This window comes from Nilaparvata lugens, chromosome 1 (genome assembly GCF_014356525.2).
Source record: "Nilaparvata lugens isolate BPH chromosome 1, ASM1435652v1, whole genome shotgun sequence".
NCBI lineage: Eukaryota > Metazoa > Arthropoda > Insecta > Hemiptera > Delphacidae > Nilaparvata > Nilaparvata lugens.
The window spans coordinates 27,694,894-27,717,998 of record NC_052504.1 but is presented as its reverse complement, the minus strand read 5'-3'; the positions used below and the strand labels follow the sequence as shown (position 1 = coordinate 27,717,998).

Below are 23,105 nucleotides of genomic sequence, written 5' to 3'. Positions count from 1 at the left end.
GGATCAAGGACAATCATGAGCCAGACAAGGAGAGTGTTGGGACTTGGGAGTTGGCTCAGCTTACTTCCAGCAGAGAGAAAAGGAGAGAGTGAAAGGACATTCGTTTGTCTCTGCTTCCAGCAAAGACTGCCGAACAACTAAATATTGCCAGCAGGTGTCAAGACGGGCAATGACAAACTGCTCAATTAGGCAGACGCCCGCCCGTCCAACTTACCACACTAATTATTCATAGCTGTGATTTTTTATTGCGTAACTATATTTCAAACTTGTCAAGTACCGTACTGTTCCACAGCACCTCACACCTTAAATTTTATAATTTAAAGTGTCGTGCATCTGAAAATTGAACTTTGTAGAGTGAAAAGAAGAATGGAATTCTCATTTGAAAATTACTTTTTCAAATTGGAGTCAATGAACTCAAAGCACAGAGTTGTTACTTATGTCTAGTTAAATGGAGCCCGTTACATTTAGAAATCACCAATTTCTACTTTTGGTAAATTAGTTGGCAGCAAGTTTTTGAGTACAGCAGGAATCATAAACAAAATAAGTTACACTGAACATTCTTGACTTAATTAGGCAATAATTTTGTGAGAGATTTTGTTTTCAAAATAGCCAGGTGCCAAGTGTGTTACTGAAATGATGGAGAATTAAATATTTAAACTCGACTTTCTTTTTTTATTCACATTCAAAATTTATATTCTTCTGATAATTTTATGATAGGCGACTTGATGTAATCCAATTATAAAGAGCCATAATGAATATTTTTCATATATTATATCGGTAATCAACACCTCCTCCTCAAGTTTATTCACTTTATTATTGTTTATTGGTTTGAAAAAATCATAAAAATAAAAATTTGATTCATGACAAGTAGGAGATGTCGGATGACAAACTTTCAATTATTATTCATCAAAAGACTTCTTTATAATAGAAATAGGCTACAACGTACAATGGATGAAAAGATCAATTATTTGTTGAGTTTGCATTTAATGTACGACTGCACAGAGGTTAGGTTTATACTAAGAAGAAAAAATCAACAAATAGGCTAGTATTTATAACCAAGTGTAATCAATTCTAGTTTAAAGGCAAATTATCTTCAGGATATAGCAGACACAAATGAATCGTCTTGTAGAACCGGTTCATTTGATAATGACATTGCAAAACTCGAACCGATTGTACAGGAATTGAAAATAGCAGCCTTACATCATTTAAAATACACAGCTTTCAGTTCTGTAAACGTTATAATTTGCAAGTTGGAATTTGGTAATGATAATTGTATGCTGTAAGAGCTCAGTCCAAAACTAGAAAATTTCAGAGAAATGCAAGACACAGTTCTAGTATAGCCTAATATAACTTTTACCCATTCAAGATTTTGATGCAGTAGAACCGTCAGTTACAAAGAGAGCTTTTGCATCTACAGTATTCAGGATACTGTAGATGCAACACTTCTTTGTAACTGACTGTTCTACTGCATCAAAGATCAAACTCTTGCATGGGTTTTCAACAACCGCTTAGTGATTCTTATGGAAATGTATTGTTCTTGTGATGGATGTTATTGTGAAAATACATATTGTATAAGGCCTATTCAAAGATCCATTTTTGATATTTCATAATAAATTACATCTAGGGGACAACCGTTCCAGTATTCAAAACTGAGTCAAATCAACCCTGTTAGACAAGTTTATTCTATGCTTCAAATCATAAATATTGATATATTCAATATTGATTGAATAACTTACTCACTAAATTTGATTCATCCTGCATTTTGCATTTATATGATAATTATTAATATATTTCACAAAAAGTGTTTTTTATATCTCACTACTTGGTGACTGGTGAAAAATCCAACCTCTCATAGGTCTATCTGTTCATTTTATCTGTAGCTATTCACGTAAGTCACTAGAGCAAGCACTATATTTTTAAAACCAGTATTTTTATTTCAGCTAGACTAGAATTATTATTGTTACTGAAAGCATATACTTCATAAATACAGAACAATATGTATGGGCTTTAAAGATATACATTTGCCTCTGTATTACAAGGTATAGCATATCAGATACCGTACAACAGAAAAATTGCAAAATCATGAGAATAGAATAGCATAATCAAAGAACTAAGTATTGAGTGACTGAACACTTATTTATTTATTAAAACCAGTTATGGTCTTAAAGACTCGATTTATTATTCATATTTATTCATTGAAACCAGTTAAGCCCTATTCTTGTGACTGAGCAGTGAGCAGGCGGCGCATATTTAGTCAATGTTGAATGTGATCAGCGTACTGTATTTGAGAAAGGCCTCGTGTCTGCAATGCAAAAGGATTATAAGCGTAGAGCAAGAGAAAGGACAAAGACAAACGCAAATCGCTTGAAACGTGGAACGCTGCGGTATGAGGCTGTGATAATTAATTCGCGCAACTATAATGCTGCAACATTAGCACAATCTGTCAGCGACTTAGTAGTGATAAATCGTGATTTATCCGACTGTGTTAACGTATCGGGCTTGATAAGCTAGGTCTTAATGGTGGGCGACATAATAATAATTCTCTACCTCGCTATGACATTCGATTGTCAACAATATTGATACTGTTAGCTCCTTTGCTCAATTCTCGCATTGTCTCTACTTTCTCTACAAGTAGGACTACAAGGTTCATGTATAAGAGTTCACACACTTCTATTGTCTCAGTCCAAGGTACTGGAAGATATTTTTCCTCAATCATATCCATCGAATTTGATTTGGACTGCAATAATAATTGGATGAATAATATAAAGTATAATAAAACAGTGAGCTACAAGTTTTGATTGAAGCATCTTTGGTGCTTAGTCATTTTACAAAACCCCAATGATTCAATTTTATTATTATTTAAATTAATAGTATCATTATGAATTTTAAAAATTTAATCAGCTTTATGCGATGTTATAATGTCATTATTGAATCTGAATCCAGTTTTTCAACTTGAGCGTTTGATTTGCGTTAGTCTTTGTCTTTTACAAGATAACACAAAAATGTATGAATATAAGATATTGTAATAAGTTTATGTAGAAATAATTTGATTTGGTGTCTCTTGAATTTTCCAATAAGAAATTTAATTCGAGTGTCATTGAGTTTTTAGCCAACAACACATAAGTGGAACCTTTCTGATATGGTATTTTGATATTTTTATGCAAAAAGTAACTTAATATTATTTTATAATGATGGTGATGCATTTTATTTAATTGATTTTTTTCAACAGATCAGTTTATATTTTTCAAGTAACATTGAACCAGGCAAAACCAAGCCAGTTGAAGAATGCAGGCCATTGCAGGAGGGATGGAGGGTAGCAGAGGTTACAGAGAACGGCTAGCTGTGACCTGAAACGTATGAACAAACCAACTAATCCACTGCAAGTCTGCAAGCTTCCCGACTACTCTATTAGTCATTCTGTCTCTCTCGCGGTCTACGTGTATCTACCCACTAGTACATCTCTCTTGTTATGTGCCCTTTAAATTGGTCCCGTATTTTCATGTCAAATCAGAGCGCAGTGGGTAGGAGTGGGAGGAGTAGAAGCAGAGCCTAGGGCCAGACGCTACAAGTACGTAGGTACTTGGAATAAGTAGTCGTGTGATGTCTAGCGGTGTAGTGGCTGCGGCTGCGGCTGCGGCATCATGCATCAGACATCAGGGTCCTAGAACTGGATTCAGGTGTTTGGTGCCCCCCCTCCCCATCAAATAATCTCCCCGAGGCCTCCGAACGAGTTCATTCAACCGGCTGTTTGTCTTTTCGCGTGTACTGCAAATCTGAATATTCTGGGGGGTTCCTTTGTGCCCAAATACATTATCAAGTAAATTTGATACTGAATACCCACATACATAATACTTAAGGCTAAATGTTTGAATAGAGACTTGAAGTTCCCTTGCATTCGATTCACTTCCACATATGATTGAAAGATGAGTTTTGGTATTCTCTTAACTAATATTAATTCAGATTTTTTGTAAGTATTCTTAATCTTATTTCATGTCTATATGTATATATGACATATACCTTGCTTTCAAATGACACTCTCTGTAAACTCTAGTAAATCTTCTTTTCTTGCCTTTGGATAGAAACAAATATGTCAATTTACAGTATTTAATTGATAAATTTACCATCATGGAAAGCAATTTGTTTTGGATTGGCTTTAGCTGTTTACAAATAATACATAATGTTGATCTACTCCCCATTCTTAATTTACTCGTAGCATTAGAATTTCAAGTTACTTTTTTGAGTTTAAGAGGTGCCGTACATAATCTTATTTCTCAGTTACACTAAGAATCTCAACCTAAATAAGTATGACTCATTAATTTGATTCAAAATAGATATCTATTCAATTAATTCTCATTTCAATCATTCCAATAACTTGGAAAGCTAGTTCATTTCTAGAATTTTACAGTAGAGAATTGGCAAACATGAGAGAATGAAAGGTTTAAGATGATATACTTCATTTATTTACTTACTAATAATTACATACCGCATTAATTTATTTAGATACTTCATTGTATTTTGTACTTATATTGAATTTTGAATTAGTAGGCTACTCAGTGCAATTATTTAAACAGTTGTTGAGTAACTTTTCTATTAATCATGGAGGCTACATTGAACTGAGAGTATGTAGCCAGATATCAGCCTTTTTCCGGTTCCAGGAAGTTTCTGAGGAAGTCAAAAGCACCAAATGGGGCAAATTATCCTGCTTCCTTTTTGTCAAATGGAATGTCAGAAGGAACGCATCAATTGCAAGTTCACAGCATGAGAGAAGATGAGAGGCCAGGCAGCTCAGAAGCCTGTATGCGCCCACTGGCTCTCAAACCACTTTTCCACAGCATCCATTTCATTCGGAGCAAGCCACAAGAATTTCCTAACCAAAACTATATCACTGATTGGTTTTTGTTTACCGGCATCAAGGTCAATGCCCTCAGTTCGGCAAACTCGATCTACAAATTACATTCATCTAGATACAAAGTAGATAATTGAATTATTTTCCAAATTAATGCGACACAAAATTTGTGTACTGTGATAAATCAGTCGGAAAGATAGCTATCACAGATTTAAGCCTATGTTTATTAGCCTTAAGTTTTTCAAGTATGTGCTATCAACCGCTGCTGGAAGAGTTATGGGTTCGAATCCCTCTAGCGCCTGGTTGTTTGCTCATGTCCTCTTGGGAAAAACTTATTGAAGGCGAACTTGGAAAAAAAACTTTTCCCAAGAACTTGTTCTAGTTTATAGTATTTGAATTCACTAAAATTGATTTAGTTTATCTCTGTTTGAACTGAGAATAACAATAGAAGCATACTGCCTGTTTTCTCTATAAAGTTCAATGAATTGTATTGAGTGAAAGTGTATTGAATGAATATTAAGTATCAACGAATTAATTTTGTGAATCTTATTCCCTTGGATGCATCATTCCAACTTCATTTCCTATCAATGAAAACAGAGAAAACATCGTGTCATACGTGGCAGAAAGCTACTTGAATTTGAATGTTCAAACACAGATATTGAAATTATCTATAACAAGTATGATTAAGCTGTGTTTACACCAAAGTTATTAACAAAATTTTAATAACTTAATCCTTATAGATTCTATTAGATTGAACATAACTTATCATACACATGATGATCATATGTGTTAGTCAAGTTTCGTTCAGTCTAATAGAATCTATTTGGATTAAGTTATCAACATTTTGTTAATAACTTTGGTGTAAACGCGGCTTAAAGCTAACGATGCATTCACTAAAAAGATTACAAACAAAATTGTCTTGAAAATTTATTTTTGATAAAGTACAGTATAAAGTATGAAGACGTGACCAAATGTAAAAACAAATGTCCAACTTATTTGTGTTCACAAGACACGAAATATTTCAAAAATATTGTCAATTCTCAATCAAAGGAACATCATTAACACGTTCTCATATTAATAAATACGAGTACATATTCCCATTAGTATAGAAACATTTTTTTATTTTGTTTTAATTCTTTCTAAAAATTAATGTCCAAGTTATCAGTAAAACGTACAAAGAATTTCAAATAACTTTCTGTATGTCTCTTTAAAAAAATAAATAATGTTATTTTGTGAATTTTATGTTTAAAACAAATGACTAATTCGTCTGATTTCAATATCATTCTATAATATTATGTACTGAAATGAATATTAAATTAATAATATAGCCTACTTATGTTCACTTCGAAGTAAGCTATACGTCTTACAATGTTAATATCATTCTGTCATTAGAGCAAACTTAAAATTTTCGTATATCATGATTTTCGATATGGGCTATTTATTGTCAATAATTACATTATGTTTATTATTATAAATTAATAATTATTAAATTATTTTATTTGCTAATTCAATAAGTCATTCATTCTTGGAGTCAAATATAGTCAGTAAAGAAATATTATATAAAAATAAAGTTAATCTTGAAGACAAGAAGTAAAATATAATAATTTATTTCTCACTTCATTCGATTACAAAACCAGTACATCCAGATCAAAAAGGATGATTATTTTGATGAAGGAAGTCGATCCTACTTAGCGAGAATTTAATTACATGGAAATTTATTATTGAGATTGCAGATATCTCAGACTGAATTAGTTGTGTTCGGAATAAGTTTCAAGTTCGAAACAAAAAAAATCGTTTAAACTTAAAAGCAATCAGTGATAAAGCTGAGTGCGTCATATCATTGCCAATGATCAATGTGAATGCATTGTTTATACAGGTTCTCTTCCCACAATTTATTTGCAACTGATTCGGTTAATTTCTCACGAAAAACAATAATCTGATAAACAATCTTCCCTTCACAGAAGAACATGGTCAAGAGCCAAGCAAAGTGAATCTGATTACTTGGTTTGAAAATACTAATCAGAGTTTAATTTATGCTGGAAGTTTACTCCCTGGATTTCGAGGGTGCTCAAGGACTCTTGCATGAGTCTCATTACATAATAACCCAAGAACTTAAAAAAAAACAGAACAATTTGCTTGATTTAAAAGCATGTCTTAGCAGACGACTTGGATTCTGAAATTGTAACTTAATCATCAATTTTAAAAACTGAAATGGTTTTTATTTTTATATTCGGTTATATTATTTTATATATGGTTTTATAGTTTGATATTCACATGTCATCGAATATATAGGTACTTAAAAATTAAATTTTGTTTATTTGCATTGTTCAATATGAGACCTATAACACAGATCATCAGCGAAAGCACCCGAAAAAATATCAATATCTAAATACTTTAATTCTACTGCTATCAATAGGTATCAATAGGTCGCAACCGACTCCACAGAAAAAGTAACTGTAACAGTACTAGTACCGTAGGTCCATAGCAGGATTTAAATTTCACTCACTTTAAGTACAATGCTCTTATTAAACAGATCTCTTTCATTTGGACACTTGATAATGGGATGAACACTCAAAACTTTGAACAGTCTTAAAAGAAAATAAAAGGATTCCAGTGATTCAATTCCTATATAATAAAACCATTAAGTAGCCCAGTCAAAATAAATGATAAATATGCTATAATTCAAAGTATTTAATTTTCTCTTATTATTTTCTCTATATACTTTTTATCCTGTATACTAATTTCCATGACGTTAAGAAGTGAAGATATAGTATAATTGGCACCAACAAATCATCTCTATGCAACAACAGGCCAATGTTGATGTGCATTGCAAGATTGCATCACTAGGTACTACAAAATGTATCACTCGGTGCTATTCCAAAGCCGATTTTGAAATGAATTATATTACTGCAATACGTTTTAATATATTTTCCCAACTAATATGCTTAGAACAGAGCATAGAAGTCTCCAATTTTCTTCTCCTTAATGATATCGAATTAAAGTAAAAATTGTAATACCCTTGTCCTTGAGAAGAAGAATCCTGAGATTGAGCATCAACTCCTTTTTTAAGAGCATCATCTCTTCTCACACTGGATGGGCGGAATTAATCTGATGCAAGCAATTGTACAACTCCACCTTACCATAACGTTGTTACTTCTCTAATTCACAATTTGTATCCGGTGATTACGCCTCAAATATTCACAACAGACACTTATTTCTAACAACAGCGTCTTCCCACCTTAGGAGATTATATATATAGCACTTGGAACGGCAGTTGGAGTGCAAAAGCACTGACAAAAGCATTTATTTGAAGGATCTTTTGAATAGGAATGTAGGTGGGCGCTGGCCCTGGCTGACACATTTGTCCAAGATAATGCGAGTTTGTTAGTTAACGAGACAAGCTCACACAACTTGCAAGTTCCAACCCTTACTCATTTGAATACGTTTTGTAGACGTTTGTCTCTCTGCATTACCGTGCTCTGAACTTAAATTCATAGTATACTTTCCACTTCCAGTGTTCAATACCATTATCACTCCAATTCTAAAAACATTTTCAACTGTATTTCATGAAATTGTCTTTTATTAATAATTATTAATATTATGTCTATTGATACTATGCTATACATTCATTGATATTAATGCCAGTGAACTGAATGAAGTGTTCCAATTTTTTGTTTAATCCTATAGATTCTCTCACAATCATTGAATTTATTTTGTGACTGAGTAAATAAATGGAATAGATAATTATTTTACAATTCCAGAAATTATATTTGAAACATAACAGTAATCTTTGAAAAAATCAAATTCGAAAACACGAGCATTTCTCTAATGGAATTCCGCGGGTACTATTTGAAGCCAAAAGGAGATACTACATAAGAGAGCGTCTGTGTTATGATCAAACTTTTACTATGGGACTCAAAATTTTACTATAGGACCACACTACGATGATACAAAGTAGATGTAGCTTCATTAAACATTTCTTTGATGAACCGGGCCCTTCATGTTTGTAAATACTCCAATCCAATGAGTGTGAAAACAGATCTGAGATCATATCTTGAGCATCCTATCCAGTAATCTATTAGCGGTGGTCACTGCGGAAGAGCAATATGTAGTTGGGATATTTAATTGGATGAAAATGTTGCAATGCGTCACGACACAGTGATTCTTGTAGACTTGATGGCGCTGAAAGGTCAAGAGTGTCTGCCAAAACCGGTTAAATATCATCTTTCTGGATCGGCCGCTGAGGAACCCGATGAACTCTGTTGAGAGCAGAGCACAGCGGCCACCGGCCAACCATCAGCCATGAGTCTTGCACTAATTTCACACAACTCTACAGACCACATTGCTAGTCCTGTGCGATCAAAGCAGCACTTGCAATACATTTCAATTTCTACCAAATTGTAGAAGGGTTCATCAATATCAAGCCACACATTATAATAAATGCGACTATACCTAGACGTAATTGTAGATAAGCGTTAAACGTAGATGGGGCATATATTATGACTCTTGGACAAATAATAGATTCTCAAAATTTTGAAAAAAATCAATGTTCAAGAACAATGGTTCATTAAAAGAATAGAAAATTGAGTGAACGAAAAAGGCCGGCTATGCCGCATGCACCAGACCGACGTTCTGACAAATATTGTAAAGAGAGAAATTGGAAAAAACCTTTGGATATCGGAACAAGTTCCAGAAATTGAAGCCATGAAATGATGAATAACCCAATCAAAATAAGTTTCATGCATCCAATTCATATGAACTCTTTTGATAAGAATAATCGATATTACACGCTCCACGACTATTTCAGCGAGTTCACAAAACCAAAGTGTGCTACTCACTGGAACAACAAATAATCATGGTTTTGTTCCCTCTATGTTGGCAATATATTATCATCCCTCAACTGCTTACTTAGTCACAGACTTACATAGACAACATCAGATCGAAGATAAATTATAGTTATGTTGTAACTGAAAAATATATATTTTCATCAACAGCAGAGGGGAGATCAAGAATGATACCTACCTGAATGATAAATGAATTGATACGAAATTATTAGAAAATGACGATTTAATAATCAGATAATATATAAAAAAATAAAATTGATAATACACTGCACATTTCTCACAAACTACTAAGTTTAACAGAAGATAAGTATTTAGTTTTTTCGACTCATGAACAAACCGAGTGAAAGCATTGCATATTGTTCCAGTACTTGTGAAAATCATATCAATAAACAAATAATGATCATTTATATTATGTTGCTGAATAAAAACACGACTGAAAGACAAGTTTCTGACTCTATCAATAATTATTGTAATACCTACAAAAAATCTGACATAATCGCGTATTTGGTGCTGAGTGACGTGGCACTACTGGGCACTACATAACATAGAGCCATATGCATCTGGCAAATCGGTTGTCCTGCTCAAAACGTAAAGTGAGATTCACGTCGAACTGTCAGTATCGGTTGAATGGTAGCTGAGATGTTATTTATGAGGAATGCCGACAGTAGGCCTATAGAGTGAATGTCAGCACAGACGCCGTTGGAGCACTTTCAAAGACTACTCAAAACCAGTGACTCAGCACTCAGCACAATCATCCTCACTTGATGTTTTCCACCAATATTTATTGATGTCTACCAGTTGACAAATGCATTTTTCAACACAAAGTAATAATATTTTCAAGATAATGGTTTTCTAGAGACTTGATAGAAGTCCAAGGAGTAAAACAGTACACTGTATTAGTAGAAAAAATACGGCGATACAATATTAATTTAAGGTGATAGTTTTCTAAGGTGATAGAAAGAATACTCGATACTGTAATACACTAGCAAAATTGATAATAAATGTGTCAATGTTTGGGATTGATAAAAGTTATTTAATGAAGCTTTCCTCAAAAGATTCTTCTAATTCATTGTATCAGAGTAAGAAACTTTTCTAACAGTTCCCAGCTCATTATTTATTATCTCTCTTTCAATTTTCCATTATAAATACTGAAATATTAATTAATATTATTTATCCATACAAAATTTATTTGTACACAATATTCATGATTAGAGTTAAAATTTAGTCTCACTTTCCATTACACTTGACCTTGGGCATTTTCATAATAGCCTACTGTACAATCAAATTTTGAAAGATCTGTAAATATAGCGTTTGAAAATTAATTGATAATTATTGATTGTTATGATTTTCATTGAAGAAGACATCATAAAAAATAAGTTACTCATGTGAAAATTATTGTTTTAAAGGATAAATACCAGCAACAGATTGCAAATTCGATGAAACCATAAATTAAATTCGGTGAAGACCGGAATTGGCTGTAACTTTACAGAGTGGTTCCATCAAACTGCTGACCTCCTTGCTCCAAGCTCTACTTTCGTCAACCTGATGGAATTTTGTCCCTTTTGTACCTTTCGATAACAATTCTCAACAACATCATCATCATCATCATCCAATGAACTTTGCACATACTTTGTTCACAAGTCACGTTCTTATAACGATTAAAGAGTGCAAAACAGCTTAATAGGACGTCTTAGAGAATTTTGAAGCCTTCTCTTGAAAAAACGAATCTTTTAAAAGTCGTCTCTTCAAGGCTTTCATTGTAAGATGAGCTAAGACATGTATAAAATGTATCGATAGCTATGAATTATTATGGCCAGTCTAGTGTCCTTATGATAGCAAAGGAGTAGGTTTTCGTTTAAACCGGTGTTCACGGCTAATATCTACAGTAAGAGCCATGTTATATTGCTGATATTATCATTGTATTATTTTTGAATCATACAGGAGAAAGTTTGCCTGCATTTGATGTGAAACGTGTTCTCTGAGGCAAGACAAGTGATGGATGCTCGGTACTAGCAATGCAAGAATAACCTCTTGAGGCAAACTTCACTAATTAAAGTATGTAATGCACTTGAGAATCACTTCTTGTTAGTTTGCAACCACTAAATACCATAAGTTCTAGGGCTAATGTGAACATAATCTAGAAGGGGAAATAACTTTTCTACTTCTAGTTTGAAGTAAACACTGTAGAAAATGATATAATCTTAGTTTTTAACTAATTACTCTATTGTTAAAAGTTATCACATGAATAATTGTTAGATATCATCAGTGAATGAACAGAGAATTCATGGAATCAGTTTACTTAATGCATCCGCTTTTCTAAACCTGAGTAATAAAAACATTGAAATTATTCACTTTTGGTAATTGCTCGATTTTTCACCAGGAAAGGATGCTGTCCATTTGAATGTATCAACTCTGAATGTTCCCACTTTGAAAAAGTTTACAAACCAAGTTGAATAGCTGTAGGAAAAGTGCAGACGCCGGACATGGGCAGGGCAAGTTGCGGACCCCGAAGAATGCGCTGCTCGCTTGTCCGTAATTGTCCGTTTTCCGGGAACGGTCACGGTTGCCCGGCCCGGTGTGTGTGCGTGCGTGCGTGTGAGCCGCATGTCCATGTAGTTGCTTGTTGCGTTTTCGATAATCTCCACTGAGACCGTGACATGCGGCAATTATTTGGAAACGTGCGTTGCGATCTGCAAGATGATCGGATCGTGTGATAGTGGCTCTTGCCCCAAGTCCCAACAGCCTCCTTCCAGCACATTCCCACGCTTCATTACACTTCTCATCACTTTTCCGACATCTCCCTCTAAAACTATCGACTCCTCCTCAATACATATTCATTCATTCATTTCTCCATAATCAGCTGCTTCCTTACTTTACTCATTCTCAAATGTGTTAAAATTTATAATATTGTATAAAACACTTTTGTAATGTAATTTTTTGGTAAGATTAATGTGCATGGTTATTTGATTTTTTTGTTCTTGATAACACCTACATGAGTTATATAATTTTAGATGAGGTGAAATGATGAACGATGCGCTTGGCGTAATTCGAAGCCACAACTGTTCTGGCAGCTTCGATCGAGACTTGATAAGGCACATTATCCAACTGAGAACTGAGCTACCACCACAGTCATCAATATCATTTCAAACCATAAAAATTAATTAGAAAAGAAAAAAGTTTCAAGAAGAAAGCCTGTTGTTCCTATGAATACATAGGTTTTAACAGATTCATTATCGAATAAGAATTTCATAATACAAAAGAACTTCCAATAGAGCTTGGAATAAATATTGAAGTTGATAATTGAAAAACAAGTTCATAAATTTAATCAAGCAAATCAATAATTTTGAAATTATCATGAATATTCGGCAATGAGAGAGGTGAACTATATCAGCGACGATATATGTAACTAGACGGAATGTGACTCATATTCTGGGTAATTATGAAAAGCACCTAATTTATGGTTTTAGAATAAACATCAATGGTTTTAGTACCTCAAAGAGATGATTGATAATTAATCAATCAGTAATTGACAGTATGATAGCATATAAATTGACGAATTAACAGCATCTTAACACAAGTTTAGTGCAGCCACTGTATTGAAAAAAAAGAAATAAAGTTGAATTACTTCAAACAAGAATCTGCTCGATAACCATTCATTACTGTCCGCTTTTTACGTTCCATCTTCGATCGAAGCACCGGTTCAAACACAAAAACACATAAATCAAGTTCATCTTCTGCTCTGTTATTCAGCTTCTTAGGAACGGTTCGTAATTTTAAGGTTGAAAGCTTCATAAATTTCACTCCAATAAACAGCTAAATTCGATAATAATGCCGAATGATCAATTTGCATGGTAAATTTGACATTCGCTTTCTATAAATCACTGCCTCTATTCCTTTCAGTGCTTTTACAGACATATTGCTAGATACTAGCCATCTAGAACTTGGAAGGGATTGAATTTTCAAAACAGCTAAGAATGTATAGTTTAAGTTGAATGATTTATGAGATAATATAAGAGTATTTTTTAAAGTAGTTTTGAAAACAGAAAAACCCTCCAAGATATTATTTACCGTATACCGTACGTATCTGTTCAATAGTATACTTTAGTAATATCACAAAACAATAAACTTATAGAATCAGTTGGTACCGTAGTTAACGATATCTTTTTGTTACATAGTATTGCTCAAGGTTCAACAAAGTGCGAATAGCGGACTCCGCTGACACTTTCATCTTCCGCTTTATACTATCAGATCAAATTAGGAAAATGTATTATCAGATCATGGAAAAATATATTTTCTTGACGAATAAAATATAGTTGCCTATTATTAACTTATAATATAATACTATATCAACGAATAAGATATATACCGGGATGACTTGCTATCAAATAGCATGACTTGAATTATTGATTATTGATTGAATCATGCTACCTAACTAATATCGAAGGCGGTGGGGATATGAAACTTGACAGCTCTGTCGTCCTATCATTTCCACTATAACTTAGCACTTATAACGTGAGTCTCACTATAGCTATTAGGTGATCATTAATAAACATATAAGATGCTACAGACGAAGAAAACTTGTGTTTATCAGTTGACGAAGGCAAAGTAGAAACCGGCAAGCGGCATTGATCTTGAAATTACAGCTACTTCCACCTGAACAGTATCCTTACAGCTCCGATGTTGGAGAAATGTGACAAGAACAGCTAAGGAGCTGAGCTGGTAGCTGAGCGGGCATCGGTTACAAAACTCAACCAGTTCACTAAAAGGCGATTCACTTCAATCTGTCAGCTTTGATTGAATGGAAACATTAATGTTATTTATAAGGAGGCCTGACAGTTTAAAATGAATCTCACTATAGATACAGTACAGGCCTACAACAAATTGGATTTTGGGCTCGATCTTCCTGGTTGTGGGTTTCCTTCACCAACCAACTTCGCATCTCAGAGCATCTTCATTCTTCTACCATGAAAAAATTGCTCAACTTATCAAACTCATTAATTGAAGACTTTCACAATTTTAAATGTTTCATGTCGCATCTACATGTTGGCCCAATCACACTGCGCCAGCGACTAGACCAACATGTGGGCAACGCCAAAAAATGATACATTATTGTGGCGAACAACACATAACAAATTATTCATCATTCATTTATATAATCCATTTTCCTCATTTGATCTCCAAAAAATCACTTTTATCATGTATTATGCTTTGAGATATTGTATACGGTATATGCTATATTTATTATGATGCATAGAATCGAAAATATTTTGTTAGTTTTCCTGCGCTCAGGCTTATGCCTTAGCAGGTTTTTTCCTAATTTCTGTAAAATGTTCTGTTTCTTTTTGGTTTTCTTCAATTATAATAGCCTTACTTCATGTAGTGGTAAGTTAATTTCCAAAAAGTGTTTGTGAAATTTCTTTGTTTGTTATGGTGAAAATAAAATACATAAAAAATTCAGGCATCAGACATGAAATCTCACATTAACCATTTCTCATCGTTCTTGTTCATTAAAACTTGATTTCTTCCTCTTAATTTTATTTTTTTAAATCAATACCGTATCTATTTCATTGAAAGTTATGATGATGATTCCAGTCGTTGAAAGCACAGAATATTATAATTGTACTCTGCAATTTACAAAGAAATCTCCTTCACCAAAAAAGCAGTTGGTTGTTGAGCCCATCGGCCAACTCACCTGAAGTTCTGCTGTTTCTCTTGCAGTTTTGCAATCACAGTCTTTCGCGGTGTTTTGGGGCTGTCATGCAGGTCCATTTCTACAATGGCTTTTGCAAGATGCAAGTCTTCTTCATTCATCTTCAACTGCAGTGATTAACGTAACTGGAAAAAGTTTTTTATTCAAATTAATTATAATATACTTGTAATATTGGAGAACAATGCTAGCAATAATAATCTGCAGTAGGCTACCTATAGCAGAAAACATAACCTTAGTGGAATGTATTACTGTACTTGAATGAAGCAACCAAATCTTAATTTTTGGTATTGTGAGAAATATGATTATAATGATTATTATACGATAATTATATAATTATTATAATATTATATACCTCTCGCCTTGATAGAAAGGCAAGAATTTAACCAATCCAAAGTGTTAAAAGGGAATTTGAATAACTTTTCTATACAAAGATTATTAGCTAGCCCGGGAATCGAACCCGGTACCTCATAATTGCTGGTCAGGCATGCTTTAATCAAAAACACCAAACCATGATAAAATGATTATAAACCTACATCCCATTCTCTTTGACCAAACTGACAATCTCTGAATAGTAGCGATCATTTTATAGGTACAAGCTATAGCGGCCAGCCAGTCTACAGATGGAAATTAATGAGAAATTGCACTTGTTCAAACTCTAATAGATAAATAATAAAGTATTATTAAACGAAAATCCTGGCAATTGGGAGGTACCTTGATAGATTCCTGGGCTGGCAAAGTGGCAAATCATTTTTTAATTGCTGAATTTCCTTCTAACCATTCACCCTGTGGTTGATATTTTCAGTGGCAGGAGTCTAATTCGAAGTGGTGCGATAGCACCATTATTAATTCTCACTAACTGGTCTGTTATTCACACGTAGCCTATATCAAATTTTTGAAACAATTGAATAACAAATATACGAGGGCTATCAGAAAGTAGAAAAAACCAAGTACAGAAAAAAGATTTATTATATACATTTGAAAGAGGAACTAAAATACTATTTTTAGACATAATCGCCAAACAAATTTAGACATTTGTCATATCGGTGAACTAGCTTTGAAATTCCCGTGTCGTAGAGTTCCGCCGCCTGTGACGCCAGCCAGTCAGTCACGCCCGCGCGGAGATCTGCGTCGTCATCGAAGCGCTGTGTTGCAAGCCAAGTCTTCATCTTCGGGAATAAGTGGAAATCACTAGGTGCCAGGTCCGGACTGTAGGGTGGATGAGGGAAAATCTACCAATTTTTTCATTGACATTTGCAACCAGCTCATCACTCACAATGCTCGGTCTGCCACTCTTCTCTTCGTCATGAACATTACTTCGTCCATTTTTAAATCTAATGCACCATTGGCGAACTCCACCTTCACTGATAACGTTGTTTCCGTAAACTTCACAAACTTGCAGATAAATTTCAATCGGTTTATGGTTTTTTGCTAACAAAAACCTTATAACTGAACGCACCTCACAACTGGCGGGATTTTCGATTGCAGCGAACATTTCAAAAGGCTATTGAGACGATACGAGCAGCGCGGCCGACCTCTCTCTAGGACACCTGGATGCCGACTGACCTGCGGAACGCCCAGACACCAAAATGGCCGCACTCGCCCCATCCACCGCTACATATAAAAACGTAATCTACTTTCTGAATAGCCCTCGTATAATATAAATCAGCACCTAGCTTAAAGTGCGGCTAACATTATTTTGAGTGAAATCAGATTTGATTTGGCCCAATATAATGTCAACAGTGACTGCCTTTAGTTTTGCAAAATATATTCTATTCCTGAGAGCAAATTACGTTATTAATTTGTTGGCATAACATTCAAATTTAACACAAAGGTAAATGTTTAATATTATAATGAATTTAATGGATTGATTGAATAACTGTTACTTTCATATCTATACACTTCCTGTTGATCCTTCAGTCTAATTTGAACGATAGTTTTTACTTTTATGAGATGGGCCTTATAGTGTTTTTATCCAACTGAATTCAAAATTTCCAGCTTATAGGCCTATATATTTTTGAACAAAAATTAAACTTTAACGTTCAACAGTAAAAACATAACCTATTTTTCAAAAATGTATTCATTATCAAAATTTGGGGATAGGATAGTTTTGGGCCAAGCCTGTTGTTTTTATCCAATCATATTCATATGATCTTTAATAGCCTACATAACAAATAAATTAATTAAATAATTGAGGTTGTGCACCACGCTTTTAAAAATGTTTCGCTGGTAGAATTCAAATTTAAATAGGTTGTAACTTTATCTTTTAGCTTAGATTGTCAGTACGTTCTAACTAGTAAATCTTGCGTCGCCCCGTCATGTCAAAAACTTTTAGATACTGTATAAGCACAAAGCTCAACTTAACAGGTTACTCAATAAACATGACTATAACAGATATATTTATAAATTATCATTTGAAAATCAAACAAAAAGCTGTTTAACTTTTATGAGTTGATATTAAATGTTAGCTTTTATTTGACTGTCCATGAATAAATCGTTTGCATGAAAATTTGTTATCTTATTAATTATCATTTTGGTATAAGATTGATAAGCTCCCTTCTTTTCTTCAACAAATTTGAATTATATTTTTCAACATTGTCAATCTTAAATTTCTGGATTAACTACTTACCTTCATATCAAATTTAATATTATTAAATCAAACATTACAAGCAAAGAAAATTCAAATAAATAAACAACTAACATGTACTAAGAAAAATAAACTAGCTGATTGAGTATCATTTTACTTTTTTTAAATCAAAACTCTTATAACAAAAAACTAGGAAAAACTGTTTATAATAATTTGAAGGTTATAGATTGTACTGTAAATGACTCCAAATTTTCAGCTTTTATGAATAAGTGAATAGGTCATAATCCTTAGAATATATTATGTAAATATGGCATTATATTTTTAAACCTATTAATTTCTGAACATTAACTTACTGTATAAAAATGGTAAAAACCAACACAAACACTAACACCTGACACCGAAAACACACCGTAGCAGACTACAAACAACAGAAAAATTTGCCGTGTTTTGTCTTCAGCTGAGAAAGAACATGTTTGCCAACTGAAAGTAGAAAATAGGAGTAATTGAATTTTCAATTTAGATGTTTTTATTAAAATTAATTATAATTCTCCAAATATTTAATATTTCCGAATATTATTGATTCTTACTAATATTAGTGAGAAGCAAAAGTGTCGTGTATCATCACAAAGGGTTTACAACAAAAGCGCGCCAACTGGCAGGATTCAAATAAACTAACTGAAGTGTGAATTCCTCTTTTATTATGACTGTGATTTTGAAAATAGAAAAGCTATGTGAGTAAATTTCAATTACTGAAATCCGTGATAAATTCTATCCTCTTCCCAAACTAAAATAAAAGATACCTATAAATTATTTTTCCATAACGTATGCTGGAAGAATATTACTAAAATAAATTTAACGAAACTGAAAACTTACGGTATGAAAATAATAACAATTATGATAATAACAAAGAGGTGGACTCATTGGTTTAAAAGCCTTTCTCATAATATTAAATTAAAAATTATAAAGAGCTTTCCACTACAGAGGTTAAGCTGAATAAAAAAAGGAACTATTTAAACCTTTGATAGAGCATTTTAATAAAAGCTCGATAATTGAATTCAAATCCTATAAAAAATTATTGAATAATCTCATTACCAACACTAATATCCTTATTCTAGAAATGAAATTGATGAATGTGACAAAGATGCAAAAAAATGGACTTACATTAATAAGCTGCTAAATAATGGATGAAATGAGAGTAGGAAACAACTGAATGAGTGTTTTGTGAATATGCGTAGGGCTTATGCTGATAAAATAACAAAATATAAAACTGATTATTGATTTGATTGTAAAAAAAATAATTCGTCGAAACTGGTAAAGTCATTCTTTTTTAAATATTGTTTAATTCTTTAGAAGATGAACTAAAAATTAATTGTCTAAAAAACATATGGTACCTACTAGTCCAAGCATTGATGGATTTGATAGTAAGATTTTGCAAAAATAGCTTCTTCTATATAGTTGGCTTCTTGGCTGTTAACTTTCATAATGAATAAATATGCTTTGGAAGAGGATTTTTTTTAACTTCATTCAAGATTGCCAAGAAATAAGATTAAACCATTCTTCAAATCAAGTGATAGGAAAGCTTGCAGAAAATTATAGACCAATAATAAAGTTTATTGAGTTCACTCACTCAAATAATGAGAATTCAATATAAAAAACAAATTATTGAATTTTTGAACAAACAGAAGATTGGGTTTAAGAGTAAAAATAGTACAAATGGAACTCTGAACAAATTCTTAACCGAGATGGTGGATCATTTTTGAACAAAGGAAAAGTACTATAGCTATCTTTCTGCCTGGACCTATCAAAAGCTTAATATGACACTGATTCTCACGAGTCTCTCAATTGGATAAATTAGAGTAGGCTGGAATAAGAGGATTACCACTGAAATTATTTAAGTGCTACATTTCAAATAGATCTCTCAATAGATTCTAACTATCATTAATTCGCAGTAAGTGAGATCAGTGGCGCACTCAGAAAATAATTATGGGACTGGGGTCCCTGGGCCAACCAATGGAGAACTTTCTTAAAATTCCTTAGAAACACCAGTATTTTACGGCATTTTGAGATTATCTAAGCTCTTTGAATGCAAATTTTGAGTAGGAACTGTAGGAGTGAATGATAAAGCCAAGCACATAAAATAAGATTTTAGGTTTTATTTCGGCAATATCTTTTATATCAGCTGTCTTACAACACAATATTGAATCTTCTTCGGGTCTTCTTCAGTATGGATAATACACTGTCTGTGTCAACTGGAATTTCCCTGTGGGTATTGAGTTTAGCTAAGCCATTTACCCTACTCTCAGTCATTGTGTTTCTTAAGTATGACTTGATTCTCCGAAGAGTGGATAAGGACCGCTACTGCTGTGCTGGTTGATAAGGGTATAGTGATGAAAATCTTGAGTAGGATATGGATGTTTGGAAAGATTGTTTTATCACAAATATTTAGGAAATCAATTGCATTGACGTGGTGTGCCTTGTTTTGTTGGAGAGAAGCTTGCCAAACTTCCATTTCTGCCATCAACACGTTAAAGTTGTTGTTTTCCAAATCTTCTTCATAATTGAATCTCAATCAACTTCAAAAACCCCTCTTTCATCTCTTTACTTTCTTGACTATTCTTTGGATAAGTATGTAGCAAGCAGTGAAACGCTTTCAAAATGTTTTTGTGCTTTGAGAGACTTTCTTCAATGCAGGAAATAAAACTTTCAATCCAGGGGATGAATACGTTAATTCTATAAAATTGTTCTGTGCTTTCGGCTGAGACATTGCTTCTGTGTGTCTGCCTCCCAACAATCCTTGGAATACTAATTGTAGTTTCATTCAATTCGGCAATTTTCTGTGCCTTTTGAAACATCACTGAAAATTCTTCATCAACTTTTTCTCTTAGTGACTTCAGACTCTGAAGTTCATAGTCAGCATATACTTCAAAGCAGCCCAAAGATCCGCATCACTTGACTGTAGCTTTTGACACAATATCAAAGTGTAGCTGAGTAGCTTTTCAGCTGATAATAGAGCTACAATTTACTCTGACTGACATATATAGCTGTCAAAAGGACATTGGCCCCTGAAGATGTGTCCTTATCATCCCAACACTTGATTTCTTCTAAGGATGAAATGATAGGGTTGTACAGCTCTTTCATGACAAGAACAGCATCATGCCTTTGAATCCAACTGGTTGGGTATTGACGGATTTAAAAATGGAATGTAATTTTTTTCTTTTTTCTTGAGGAGGGGGGATACAGCCCCTTTAGCCCCCCCGTGGGTGCGCACATGAGTGAAATGCCTCTTTCATGCTATGGCCCTTCTCAAGGCACTGTCTTATCGCCTATTTTCTATCTGTTATACCGTATGTGAATGAATTACTAAGATTAGAGTTGAATGGAGGGGAAGTAAAATCATTTGCAGATGGCACAGTGTTGGGATTAAATATGGAATGAGACCTATGAGAGAGAGAGAGAGGAGTTTCCAAACTAAAAATATAGCTGGATTTCAACTCTCTTGGTTTGAATATTGAAAAGACAAAGTATATTTCTCTCTCAAGAAGTATTGCTGGAAGATAAGATAACTGTGAATTTAAACTACACCTCAATTGTAAAATTCTTTACAATAATCTAGTTGCATGAACTGCCAAAAATAGAAACTGCCACATCAAAAAACTAGGATTCATCAATAATGATGAAGGATTTAAATGGTGAAGACATTGATTATTTGTGAGGCCGTTCAAAGTTTGTATCCTATAACTTCTATAAATTTCGGTCCATACTTCAGATACCAACATTGAGAATGATTTACTTTGCAATTGCACATTCCTTACTGAAAAGTGAATTAGTGGTTTAGGGGAGCATTCAACTCTCAATCTATTAACTCTACTGTATTTGAAATGCAAAAAATATTATTAAAATAATACTAAATAGACCATAATAATATCCTTCTATTCAAGCCTCTAATTAAATTTATTGAAGTAATGACAATCTGTCAGCTGTTTATTATAAAAAACGTTTTTTAATACGTTAACAAAAAATATTTAAAAAATCTGGTGTGGCGCACTGGGCGCACTCACACAACTTTCCTTGCCGTTATGAAAATCGATCACCTGACGCTAGTGTACCCGCGCATCTCAAGTCTACTATTCTAAGATCTGAGCCAGCTGGTGACAGGACAATAACGCTTGAGACACACGAGATCTGTTATCTCTTCATAGTGAATAGAATCAACAGTTTGCAATTGAATAATCACATTTTCTAGAATTTCGAGTTTTTTTTCAACTTTAGGTGGAAATGTTACTGAACATTGATTGTAGTGATTTTCATGCTCACTCTTTTCCACTTGAAATTTTTTGTTTTAATTGTATCTGAAGCCTGATAATTGGGAATATAAAATGAAACTTTGCATAGATGGGGCGGAGCTCCTGAAATTCTTACAGATATGGGACTTGTGGCAGTTGATAGAGCTTATCAATGACTATTCTAGGTTTAAAATTGATCAAAATCGTTGGAGCCTGAACTCTTTCCACCGTCGGTCTTTGTTTAGAGTGGGTTTCGAACTCCCTCACTCTATACGGTATTTTGCCCGGCGCCAATCAATTACTATGAATTGATAAAATTAAACTAATAAAATTGAATTGATTTGAATTGATAAAATTAATTACTTTACTGTAACTTCACTCACTGAACTAATAATAGTATTGAAGAAAAAGATAAAGATAGATAGATCAGGGTCGTGTGTAAGGGAATGTACGAAGTGAAAGGCAAAACAAAGGTTAATTATGAATTTATTATTGAACTTTAAATTTATATGAATTTATAAAAAATTGATCAAAAATATAGTAATGATTAGATATAAATACAAGATGATTAAGTTTTCGAAAATACAACAGTTCAAGTTTAATTTTAAACAACAAAATTTAACAAACAGTTCTTATTACTTTTATCAGGTTACTTGAACAATAAGATATAAAATCAAAGTATTGAACAACTCTAGTAAAAAATATGATTATAGTCAAAAATAAGAGAATTGATAAAGTTTGAAGAATGAATATGATTAGGGGAGCCTTGCTTTAAGAAACTATTATTTGTGCTTAGAAGAAAATTTCAACTGTAAGCTTCAAGAAGTTAATTAAAACT

General features: G+C 33.3%; 1 protein-coding gene across 5 annotated transcripts in view; it reads right to left on the bottom strand.

The window, feature by feature from the left end:
* LOC111050628 (NAD kinase) overlaps positions 1 to 18,464 on the bottom strand; it is a 97,303-nt gene extending 78,839 nt beyond the window's left edge. For 2 of the 5 annotated variants that reach the window (XM_039424271.1, XM_039424317.1), the window contains exons 1-2: positions 18,338 to 18,403; positions 15,383 to 15,525 (exon numbers count right to left, since the gene is read on the bottom strand). In XM_039424271.1, the coding sequence (XP_039280205.1) occupies positions 15,383 to 15,501 (119 nt within the window). In that variant the 5' untranslated portion in view covers positions 15,502 to 15,525; positions 18,338 to 18,403. Of the gene's footprint in view, positions 1 to 15,382; positions 15,526 to 18,337 lie in introns of all 5 variants that reach the window. The other 3 variants (XM_022336976.2, XM_039424291.1, XM_039424298.1) reach the window with 3 other exon arrangements.
* Between the last annotated feature and the right edge of the window lie 4,641 nt (positions 18,465 to 23,105).